A 13,167-nucleotide genomic window follows, 5' to 3' on the forward strand; every position below is an offset into this window, starting at 1 on the left:
TAAGAACCATGCCAAGCCATCTGAGTAACTTGGACAGGATGCTTGCATCCTTGTATCAATCACTGTATAATAGCAGTCATTGTACATGCTTTGTCTGTATACACACACACATAAATAATTTTCCAAAAGGTGAAATAATGATTGAAGTTCATATTACTTAAATCTTAGTACATTCAAAGAACTAAAGTGTTTTAAAAGGAAGATATTCTTTTCCTCAGATGTATCAAACTTCATAACAGTTTGCTGTAGCAAGCAGTTAAAGTGAGCTATGAACACTAACCACCAAAACCTAATACTTGTTTTCTATTTAAATCATCTATTATTCATACAGTAACTTATGGTCATCATCACTTTGCACCTGATCAACATGATATCAACTTCAGAGAAGAATATTTAGATTTTTATCAAGAAATTCAGGCTTGTGTTGTCTTACCACACACTTAAAAATATATATATATTCCATGGGAAAATACTTCAAATAGAAAACTGCCTCCATGATTCTTTTATACTTCCTTTTTTCCCCTCCCCTCTCTCCTCCCAGGCAATAATGATCCACATATTGTAAACAATCTCTCATGATCAATTTCAAACATGTACAGATTTGTTTCTCATTAACAGCTGTGAAATGTGCTGTTTACAACTAAAGGAAACTTTAGGAGGTAGGATAATCAAGTATATTTGATCAAATTATCAACTGTGCTAAACATTTTGCAGGAAAATGGGGACAATTGATTTATCAAAATACAAAATAAATTCTACATATTGTTAATAATAAAAACCTACATCCATTTTTTCATCTCTATTTTGAAACAACCACCAAACACAGGACGAGCTGCATAGAAATTTCTGTTTCTAAAAGAGAAGAATCTCAAACTAAACAGGTACGTTTTTGTGTGTTTTTCAAAAGATCCCTATACCACAAGGAAACTACAGTTCTTATTCTCTTAAGTAAGGAAAAATCACTATTTAAAAGGCATAAAGAACCATTCTGTCAAAAACAGAGGGAAAGAGAGGGAGAGTTAAAACACATTGTACAGAAAGATACCAAAAACCTGCAGAACTCAAAGAAATGCTTGCTGCTAATTCTTTCCATAACTTATATTGTAACTTTTGATAAGACTAAAGTAAAACTTCAGAACAAAATAGGTATAGAAAAACCATCTATTATTTAACAGTGGGGTAATGCTCTAGGTTAATATATCTGAGAAAAAAGCAGACAGATGAAATTCCATACAGTGACATGTAAAGTGATGCATATAAAGGAAGAAAACATCACACCTTCACAAAGTGATGAGCTCTGAGTTGATGAAAACTACTCAGAAATTGATCTGACTACTCAAAACTAAATTTTGGATTTTGTTTTTGAATTTTTACAAAGCTACCAAACCACTAAATGGTCAAGAACAAGCTAAATGGTTAGAATTGCTAGGGGAGGAAAAAACTTTGTCTTCTCCACCCCCAGCAAATCATGGTACTTCAAAGTACTCCACATTCTGTCCAAATCTTTTCCATGTAGTTCTAAACTCCTCCTCCCTACCCCTTATTCCAAACAGAAAACAAAAAGAACTGGAAAACATTCAAAAATAGCAACAAGGGTGATCGACATAGCTTCCATACTATATATGACTAAATAAACCTGAACTCTAATGAGGAATATGACAGACATCTATGCAACAGGCACCAAGAAAGGGAGGATAAGTACTGCTGACTCTTATCAAAGAATAAAGAAGTCAGCCTCATAAATACAGGCAACAAAAAAAAAAAAAACCAAAAAACACACAACTGCCCTTCATAAAAATATGTAATGAACCTGCACAATGTCTCCCTATTTGAATGCTAAAAGGTTACAGAAGTTCAAGAGTGGACTGGGTAAGTTTAAAGAAGAAAAAATTTGTTGCAGGTTACTTACAAAAGCCAGCTGTAACTCAGGAAGTTCCCACATCTTGAGTTGTTAGGAGACAGAAGACTCTTCTGAGAAGGCACTACCATGTCCTTACTCTAGCTGTATTCTCTTTCCCAGTAGTCTGCCTCTGGCTATCACCAAGAATAGGATACTAAGCTAGGAAAATCTTTTTTTTCTCCCTTATTCTTCAGTTGGCGGATCTTTAAGACAGTGAATTATGAAACTCCTTCATATTAAAAGAAAAAAAAACAAAAGCCCTGCAGTGACTGAAGAGCTGACAACACAGGCAGGAAAGTCTCTTGTACAATGTCTACCTTCTACAAGACTTAGTAAAAATGCCTTCTTTTAGGTCATTCAAAACAGGATAACATCAAAGGAGCTCTATCTCTTTCCACTCATGGCCATCAACAGAATGGTCTGGCCAGTCACGAAGGTTCTGCTTATTTCATTGTGATCTTTTCATGTCATCCTCATCTAACATTTTCATCTTTCTACAGCTCATTCCAGATCCCAAATACCACACCTTCCATACCCAAATGGATTATGAGTTAATCCTATTTTTCTTTCGTTGTAAGCTACTCAAATGAAAAATAAAAAGTGTGTTTATGAATTTAGTTGTTTCACATTGGTTTTTTTTGCTTTTAGAGACATGGTACAGATAGATGGAAGCAGGGAAGGAACATGGACTTCAACTCCTGAGTAAGACCAGGCCTGTGTTAAGGAGAAATTTCTGCAAATCTTCTGACGCTAAGAGAACAACATATGTCTTGGGACACATGAAATCCGTCACTCACTCTGGTAGCAGAAATTTGACATACAAGGGCTTCTTTGTCCAGCTGACAAGGTCTCCACTTAAGGACTGCTGGTTTGATTTTCATTTGGCAGCTGTATGTTTATTGGTCTTTGAATTCTGAATTAAATTCATTACCAGAATAGTGCAGTTCAATATTGTATTCAAGTGTCTATACAGGCTCACTTCTTTAATCCATGTGCCGTATTGATCATAGAGGTTTTAAACTGTCTGCAGTTATTTGGAAATTAGTCTGTGGCTCTTCCATGTGTAGAGAAAAAAGAAAGATGATCTGCAAAATAAAAAATGAGTATATCCTACTCTCAGTCCTGAATTCATAATGCAGCTCATCAATGACCATGACAAATTTCAAGGAGTCATTTAAAAGGTTACAAATCTGTAATTTTTTTACTAGAAATTTTTGGAAATAATGACAGAGGCCTAATTCTTAAGTGAAGCAGTGTACTTCTATTTGACCTTTTCTAGTCCTGTTTCTGCCTGACAGGATCCAGCACAACAACTCCCACCAACTTTGTAGGAAAGTGGAATACACATTCCATGTGCAGTTTACTTGCATTGCCGAAAAGAAATTCCTTCTCCACCACAACCCCACAGTTAATTCTTCTGGTTATGTTCCTTTTACTGGCATATGTGTTTTGAACAGGGCCAGACTTGGTTCTGCTTGTGTTCTGTTTAGCTGTTACTGCCAGCACAAGGAAGGCAAATAAAAATGATTTGCAAAATATAATACCATTCCCTTCAGTGCCAACATAAAATTAAAAAAAATTAAGCCAGACTGAAGTGAACATAGCTATTTCTTCAAAACACTGAATTCTTTAACAGCAAATAAGAAGTAAAAATAACATTCTTGCTGCTAAAATACAGGACAGGAAAACGTGTATATTTAGTCTCAGGCCAGAGATTCTACTCATAAATGAATGCAGCTACCTGCATCAGGTTTTGCATCAGAGTGGAGTTTTTTTTTAAGCATCTGACACGATGCTATATTGGAAAAAATTATACAATTATGTTTTAGCCACCAGCACGCTTGCAGCAAGCGTGGGTAGTGCCCTTCTCAAATCTTCGTTCGCGAAGCCTGGCCATGATACAATTATGTATATTATATAGCTCTGTAGCATGGAAAAAAAATAAATATTATTAAAGGAGCTGAAGCAAACTCAATGGATTCATTCTCCAAGACTTCTACTAGAATACAAAGAAATAAGATGTAGTCCCAAAGCAAATGAAGAGACTGAGCTGACAGCACAGAACTACAATATAGGAAAAATTAAGGAAAATATTAAGGGGATGGTGAAGGAAGAACCCAATTTTAAAGAAAAAACAGTCAAGGTTAAAAGCAGAAGACAGAATTTCCATGTTTCTACACAGAAGCAGTAAGGAAAGCTTAAATAATATTGGCCATGCTGATTTAAGTAGTCTAGAGTACTCTTTAGGCTCCAACTGGTAAAAGTTGGGTTAAGAAGTATGGCTTCCTTTTACTGTCTTTCTACAGACATTTACTTTTCTCATGCATTTTTAGCATTGATAAAATAGTTTTCCAATTCATCAGTCCTACAGAGGATCATCAGATAGAGGAGATACTTTAGTAGTTATGTCTGTGTACATCCCTGTTCTGTGCACCACTATTTAAAAATAAGCTCAGCCAAGACACGGATGATGCCATCAGAATACATAAAATAATCTCACAAATTTTCACAAAGCACTAATTTAGCTTCTTATTGTTTCTTGACAGGTTGTCCAGAAGAGGTGAGAGAAGGAGAGGAATTAATTTATGTCATTATTTAAAGGCCGGATATGATCCTTCCTGCATGCCCATGCACACTTACTTTCCCACACTGACTTCATAAAACCCACCAAAATCAATGGAGAACAACAGAAAACAACAACACATGAAGCTGGCAGACACCAAAAAAGCAGAGTTTTTATGCCTCCTGACATGGTTACGCAGGTGTACTGCAAAAGGTACCTTCTCTCAGCTATCAGGTTTTTTTGTGGCTATATTTCTCACAGAGAAATACTTAAGAGAATTTGCTCCCTCATAAAAACTCCAGTGCTGTGCATGTAAGTTTCTGTTTTGTTTTATGGTCATGCACTTTTTGAAATTATCTAAGTTTGTCTTTTACATTGTTGGTACTCTGTCTTCATAATGGGGGAAAAAAGAAAAAGAAAAATCAATGTGCTATTACCCTGTCAACCTACCCTTGCAAGAATTCTTTGAACATCAATGCTTAAGTAGAAAAAGTGTATGCATTAGCATCACGAAGCACACTAATTTTTTTTACTTCAACATAAAATAGAAATTAGATGCAAGAACTGATTTATTGTAAGAAGAAAGGGCTCACAGGAAAAGTAGAAAGATAAATCAGTGAGTCCTAAAACAACATTTCACAATGCAAAAGGTGCACCATTAACAAACAAAAAAACCTTCTATAAATCTCTCTTGTGATTCACTATGAACCAAATGCCCTCAGATGCTTGCACACGTAAGTCCAGTTTAAACTGTCCTTTCTACTGAAGCATCCAAACAAATATATATCCAAACCTGAAAGCATTAAATGCATCACGGTTATTCACATATATCAGGATATTTCAATCATACAGTTCTTATTACAAGTACAAACAAAACCCACAGCAGGGAGCAACTGTTTAGTGATGATTTCCCAATGTCTCAATTACATGTACCAGAGTTGTTAAAAGGCTCTGAAGAGTTCAATTTATATTTGGAAAAGTATACACTTAACCAGTGGGACAGGAATAACATGTATTTACAGCAGTTAACAGAAGCTAAATTTGGACAATTGGTCAATACAAGGTTTAAGTAAACACTATTGCTTACTGCTTTAGAAGGTGTGGACAGGTGACATTTACTTTGTAGGCATTATGAACTATGCAACTGGTATAAAATGATCTTCAAGAGCTAGGAATTGCAATACCTCATTCATCAGCGTATTTAGAAATGTGAACTGGAATTCCAATTACAGAACAAAACCTATTACCAATTTGGGTCATGGGTAAAAAACCATTCTCTTTACCTCCACAGCAGTTAATTCTCGCAAATTATTTTAGAAACAAACTATCAAGAGGAATGAATATAACACCACTGAGTTTGGCAAAGATAAACAGAGCAATCACTATAGCTGCTAACATAATGCTACAAAACTGTAAAACAATTTAAAAAAAAGAATTACTACCTATTAGGACATCCTGCTTTAAAGTGGCAACTTTAGCAGGCCACCTCTTGGAAATAACAAAAAAAAGGCACAGATACAATTGCATTGTTATTTTCATATTCAGTTTTGAATATAACTATGTCTGGAGAAGAGACTCAACGAAGCTCCCATAAGTAGCTTTTAGTTTCATTTTAGTTTCTGAGAAAACTGAACTTTGGAAGTACTAGCATTCCCTTGAACAGGAATGCTGTTAAACAAGGCACATTTTCACTGCACATAAACTAGAAGTTGCATTGTCTCAGGCTGCTGATATTGCTCAATTTGTCAGTTTTTGACATACGTGAACAATATATCAGATGCCTGGAAACAAAATATACGGCCTTCAAAAGGTTTCACATAAAAAGATTATGGTGATGTCAACCAACAAATATTCAACTTTAAGATTCTGCTATTTTCAGATATCCTTTCTGTATTAAGTTTCTGCAATACATGCTTAAAAGAGTAACTTTTATATGAAGTATTACCATGTAAAGTCAAGGAATGACCTGATACAACAGTGACCCAAGTGTAGGTTTCATTTACATTGAGAAATGAAAGAGAAGTAGAACTGTATTTACAAACACTACTTACTCGTGTGAAGGTACCCTCAAAACTGTGGATATCCAGCTGGGGCTTCTGAGCATAAACATAAGCATTGATTGAAAAGAGATCCTGTAAAACAGATTAATGGACTTACTATTATTTAAACTTAAATTTAATCACATATTTTGAAGAACTGGTAAAGATTACAGTCTATGACACCCACCGTCCCATCCCAAACAAAGTTTTACCCAACTAAGAAAAATGCTGGGTTTTTCAGTATATCTTGCTATACAGGAACGAGATCCAAGATGACATCCTAAATGTGTTGACAGTTCAAACTCAAAATCTTTTATATTCATAACATAAGTTACACATTTTATCTAATTCATTTTCTCTGAATGGCCCCGTTTTAATTAATAATAGTATAATCTTAAAATATTTTCCATGCATTTGTTCTTTTAAAAAATAAAGTGTGGCTTTTTCTTATTTTTTTAAATGAAACTGGGAACAAAATACTTTTCCAGCAAGGACAAAGACAACGAAATACAAGAGGAAACAATGACATTGATTTAAATTCTCTTAAATGCACTTCTGTGAAAAACCCATGAGAAAACCCATCACCTTCAGGAAAGTCTGGCTACATTAACAGCATTATTCAAATGTTTAAAGTCAGGGATACACCAAAACTATGAGGAGTGGCTGCGGGAGCTGGCGTTGTTCAGCCTGGAGAAGAGGAGGCTCAGGCGTGACATTATTGCTCTCTACAACTACCTGACAGGAGGGTGTAGCCAGGTTGGGATCTTCTCCCACGCAACCAGCAGTAGGGCAAGAGGACACAGTCTTCAGCTGTGCCAGGGGAGGTTTAGGTTGGAGATTAGGAAGAAATTCTTCACAGAGGAGTGATCAGACATTGGATTGGGGTGCACAGGGAGGTGGCAGAGTCACCATCCCTGGAGGTGTTTAAGAAGAGATTGGACGTGGCACTTACTGCCATGATCTAGTAAACAAGGTGCTGTTGGTCAAAGGTTGGACTCAATCTTAGAGGTCTTTTCCAACCTGATTATTTCTGTGTGATTCTGTGATAGCCTGGTAAAATCTGGTCTAGTACATGTAGTACCACTGCTCATGACAGCAAACAATCCATGAACATTCCTGCCCTAAAACTAAGAAAAACAGAAGACCCTATAGAAGCAGGCTCTATAAATAGATTGCAGTTTAGTATAAACAAGAAGAAAAAAACCCCAAGCCCTATGAATATTATATCTTAAGAGTTTTCCCTGGAGGCCCAGGGAGGTTCAGCTTAAAATTGTGAAACACTTATTTAATCAGGTAATAATTTTAAAATATCCACTTCCCACAGAAAGGACTTTCTTTTCATCACACATGCAGATTTTTTGGTCATTTTAGACAGTCAGAACCAACAGCAACTAAAAGATTTCAGCAGGAGTTGACCACTCATGTATGGATCCACAACAACCCAATTTCTACTCTGGAAAGGAGCACAGTGATATCATAATACCAAGTCCCAGTCAATCTAAGAATCCTAACCTCTGATCAAATGCAAGAGCGTCTACCTTCTCACTGTACGCAGCACCTATTTGGGTCATCTCCATCCTTATTACTAGATGAATCTTGCAGAAGGCTGATCAGATACCATCTCTGAGCAGCAAATTACATGGGTACAATACCCTGTTCATGCTAGCGAGAATGTGCTATCTTCAAAAGCAAAATTAATTTTACAGCCTCCTTCATGGACATATAACCACACCTTGGCTCAAATGTAGCTACTTTTTAAAGTATGGCATTATTTTTTGTCCATACTTTTGAATGTAAGAAAAAATAACTTCATTTCAGTATTTCACAACTTCAAATTAACAAAGCTTACCTAAAGGTGCAATTGTTCACCTGTGTTAATATCTTAAAGTCTGACACATTTACATCCTTTAGTTTCTCCACTAAAATGGATAGGTTGATGAATATCATTATTTTTCTGCTTTTGCTTATAAAAATTAATGTTTTTAAAACTTACTGTACATTTATCAAACATGTTTGACTTCAGTTTAAAAATGTGTAGCTTTATATATATTGAATTGTATTTAATTTTATAGTCTACAGACAAGAAAGCTTTAATGTCAGAGCCTGCAAAAAAAACATACACTTTCTATTTCATATGCTTTTTAAAATAAGGATCAAATCTGAAAATTAAATCTCACAAATTATCTTTATCTTAAGCCACTAGCCATTTACTGTAGTCTTTCACACAAAGTCATTCACTGCATCTTTGTTCTTCCAATCCACTTTCAATGGGTTCACGAGAAATAATTCATATGAAACTAATACACATGTGGTGTCCTGTATCTTTATCATTCACTTCTTTCCAATCTGTTATCACCTACAATTTAGTTAATCCAGGCTATTATGTGCTTTATTACGCAAAGAAAAATAAAGAGTCTGTCAGTAGTGGATAGCACAGAAGAAAACTAATACCACACACATACTCATATTGACAATAAAAACTGCTAAAGAAATGCGTCAGCTTCTCTCTTTTCAAAGAACACCTTAGTGGGAAGCAATAATAGAATAGAATAATAGAAAACAAAAATATCCACCTTTTTAAGTGTATCAACATTTTTACAGTAATACATTTTCCTGGTTTCTAATATTTCCATTTTCTGTTACTGGAAGTTTTAGTTCCCCTTTTGTATTTCTGACTTAACACCTAAACTTTCATGTTTTCCTTTCCTTTTTGAACTTCAACTCTGAGACGAACTTAGCTACCCTTCTGAAAAACTGAGATCTGCACATTCCCTACATGTTATTGGCATTACTCTGGAATGCCACAAACTAGAACTGGTAGAGTATTCCTAAAGTGCGTGCTTTTTTCCTAAAATTAAAAAAGAAGAACAACCTATGTTCTGAGAAAAATCGAGGGTGGTAGTTCAGTTGTATTTCATTCACAAATAGCAGAAAGACATAAAAGAATATTTTATGTGCTTAGTAGATTTCTGAAGTAATTTTTTTCGTTGTTAGGGTAAAGAAAAGAGTTCAAGACTTTTTTTTTCTGTAGCCCAGTGCTCTGTATGCTGAACAGACATCATTCCTGGACCAATAAAATACAGTGGTTAAGTGTTATGAGGAAAAGAAACAAAAGTCCAAAGAATGACACAGTTACAGAAGACAAATTACATATGAACTGCAGTCAAACAGTAAAGCTTGCTGTCATAATAAAAAGATGATCCGTCCCCAAATGCTGCTTTTTCAGTAGTAGAAGCTGTGCATTTTTCATGTTAGTGTCTTGAAAGAAGTCATAAGGGTGACTATAACAAGAAGACATCAAGATTTGTACACAACAGTACCTGCAAATACAATTTCTGCTCACTAGGTGAGAAAAATTTACCTGGTTAGGTTATATCATTGCTTTCCCCTATATGAAAGCAGGGAGAAGGAAAATAATCCTAAATATAGGATTTCATTATACTGTTTTTAAAAAAGACAATTATTTTATTAATAATTTAACTGATGAGGGACTTTACCTTTGTGAAACTCAGCTTCAGTAAAGAATTATTTTCATACCATAAGCATTGAACTGCTGATCTCTGAATAGTACTACTGATACCTTCAATGGAAACAATACTTTACACCTAAAATTACCTTGCTTTTAGAATAAAATAAGTGCAAATGACCTCAGTTATTTTTTTACTCAAGGATAAAACCCACATTTGGGTGAGGATTGTAACAGTTTTAGATTAAAGAAACTGTATGAAAGATGTGAATCTCAAGTAATAAAAATTATTTTTATACAACAATAGATGAGATTTTTCTTAAAAAATTGACATGCATTTAATTATCTAATACTTGAAAACAGTAGTTCAGAAGAATTCTATACTGAAAATCAGAAAATTACTTGATGATGGTACAATAATGAAAATGTTCTCTTTTGCATTTCACAGTTTAAAAATTACTGTAAAGTTATCAACAACATTGAAAAGTCTCCTCTATAAGGTCAAGGGCAACATTTGTTCACCTTACTTAAAGATCATTAAAATACATTCTTAATCATAACATGTAGTTCATTACCAACAAAATTGCCTTTGGTTCAATAAAACTAATTAAATGTAAATGGTATTGTTTACTGCTGTATGGATCTTCTGATATAAATCAGCAAGTCACCATTTATTGAAAATCACAGTGACCTTATTGCTGTTAATAAATATAGTTGATCACACAAGATAGAGAAGAATGCATCAGAACTCATATATCGCCAGAACTGTCCCACACATAACTATGGAACTCTAAGAAACCTAATCTAGGTGTTAAGAGTATTTGTTGCACAGCCATCATTAAATGACTTGCTGAAATTTTAATTCTCTGATCACATCAAGTGCTTTAGAAAGACAACAAAATCTGTACCAATCGTCTTGGTGGTGTCATCTGTTCTTTAAGAAAGGCTCTGAAGGTCTGCAGTTTTGTTTATTCTGTATGTCACAGTGGGTAGGGTTACAGCAGAGCTCTGTTGACAGGGTTGACAGCTCGTGCCAGCATAAGATATTCACTCTCCTACCTGAAGGGAGGTTGTAGCGAGGTGGGGGTCAGTCTGTTCTCCCAGGTAACAAGTGACAGAAGCAGAGAAAATGGCCCCAAGTCACACAAGAGGAGGTTTAGACTGAATACCCCAAAAAAAATTCTTCACAAGGGTGGTCAGGCATTGGAACAGACTGCCTATGGAAGTGGTGGAATCACCATTCCTGGAAGTGTTCAAAAGGCATGTGGATGTGGCCCTTGGGGACATGGTTTAGTGGTGAATGTGGCAGTGCTGGGTTAAGGGTTACAGTTAACAATCCCAGAGGTCTTGTCCACCCTCCATGATTCCACATTTTTACATCTGATTACTAAAGAAATCCAAACAAGGGACAATTATGGAGAGTATATTCTGCCAAACCATGACCACCAAACCATGACCAATTGTTTACAGTCTATTTTATCCTCAACATGCATAAATTACATTTTTAAACTACTAAAAATGTATTTCTGTATGTAAATATGAACTGTAAGCCTCAGCTTTGAAAATATATATGAAGACACTAACAAGTAACACCTTATGCGTGATGAGTCCCTGGAGGCCAGGAAAAGCCCAAATGTTACTGCAGGCAGAAGGCTGGCTGGAATGGTGGCTGCCTTTAGCAGAAGGAAGAGCCACTGCCCTATCCCTCTGACATTTTGTAGAGGAAGGAGACTCAACACTGATCCCACGCTGCAGCACAAAGCTCAGCCCTGTGCCACGCTGCTTCCAGCCCCAAGTTTCTGTGAAAGTAACCTTAAGCCTATCAAAAAGTGTATGCCCCTATTACACACTGTACCAGTTAGTGAGGTAATTGCTATAAATCTGCTTTTTTGCAAGTAAGAAATGAAGCACAGGGATGTTTTACAAAGCAAACAACTGTTGCCACTTAATAACTTCCAGGCAACTTGCCTTATTTTCCTATTTTATTAACATCAGTTTCCAGCAACGAAGAAGAAATGCATTTCTCAAATGATCCTTACTTTCATTCAAGTTACTCATAATTTTTTTCCACTGTGTGTACAAGGCAGTTTCAATACTGTTTGCTGAGAAAACCTCCAGTACATATTTAAGCATCCCTTTTTTAGATAAGCTGAGTGTAAAGTTTCAAGCTATCTCTACATGTTTAAATTATGAAGCCTCTTTTTGCTCTTTTCTCCGAAAACACTCTTTTTAAAGAAATAATTCCTTACACTGCCTTTTAACCTTAAAAAAAGAAAAAAAAAGACTATGTGAAGGGCCCACATACAAATATAACTTATGGCTCTATTATAAAGAACAAAAACTAGGCTTATGATGAAATAATTCCATAATGCTCTTTTTTGTTAGTCTTGATAGTCACAGCTTGCTTAGTTTCATACTAATCTCTGAATTGAAGACTTGCTGGGAAGCAGACATTTAAAATTATCTCAAGAAATAACCAGTGTCAGTGGTTTGACCAAACCACACAGTAGGGAAATTTGGAGGTAGTTTAGTTAAGTTGGCAGGACGTATTGCACCCGGTGTCAGTTACTTCAGGATGAAACTTCAGCTTAATGCAGACAAAGTCTTGTCTAGCATGGTTAAGCACTAGTAACTGTGTGGTGTGAGAAAGGTCAGAGGCACATAAACTGCTTGGGGGCTTCCATTCACTGCTGGCAGCCAGGAAAGGTGTGTGAAGTGTAAGCAGCTCCTGATTAACCGCACCTGATGACACAACTCAGGTTGTCACATACAGCTCAAGAGCGAGAATATAAAGAGCTTGCAAGAAGCACAGATGAGTTAGAGGTAGGTTAGTAGCTTTAAGTGGAAACAACTAAGGAATGGTTTTAACATTGTGCAGTTGACCCTTGTATACTGTTTCCAGGACGCATGAATAATTTCTTGGTGATGTCATGTCTTTTCTTCCCCTAACATGCCCAAAACAACCACCACCTATAGCAAACCTTCATTTCTGCAGAAGATGAAGCACCCACCATTCAAATGCAGGCTCCCCAACTTCAAACACTTCTGATTTATTTTCCACTCTAGAATACTACATGTGAATCGAGTAGTTAGAGAATATGAACACAGGAAAAAAGGTTCTCCCTTTTGCCAATTTGAGCATGGCAGCAACTCGAATTCTGGAAGTGTAACTGCAAAAGTCCTGGCAGATAATCTAACA

The 13,167-nt window shown here is 35.8% G+C and overlaps 1 protein-coding gene across 4 annotated transcripts in view; it reads right to left on the reverse strand.

Moving 5' to 3' along the window:
• The window catches only part of ATP9B (ATPase phospholipid transporting 9B (putative)), a 158,262-nt gene that overhangs the window by 76,016 nt on the left and 69,079 nt on the right, over window positions 1–13,167 (reverse strand). For all 4 annotated transcript variants that reach the window (XM_071553491.1, XM_071553490.1, XM_071553492.1 and 1 more), the window contains one exon: window positions 6,515–6,595. In XM_071553491.1, the coding sequence (XP_071409592.1) occupies window positions 6,515–6,595 (81 nt within the window). The remainder of the gene's footprint in view (window positions 1–6,514; window positions 6,596–13,167) is intronic.

The sequence above is a fragment of the Pithys albifrons genome, chromosome 4 (genome assembly GCF_047495875.1).
Source record: "Pithys albifrons albifrons isolate INPA30051 chromosome 4, PitAlb_v1, whole genome shotgun sequence".
NCBI classification, from domain to species: domain Eukaryota; kingdom Metazoa; phylum Chordata; class Aves; order Passeriformes; family Thamnophilidae; genus Pithys; species Pithys albifrons.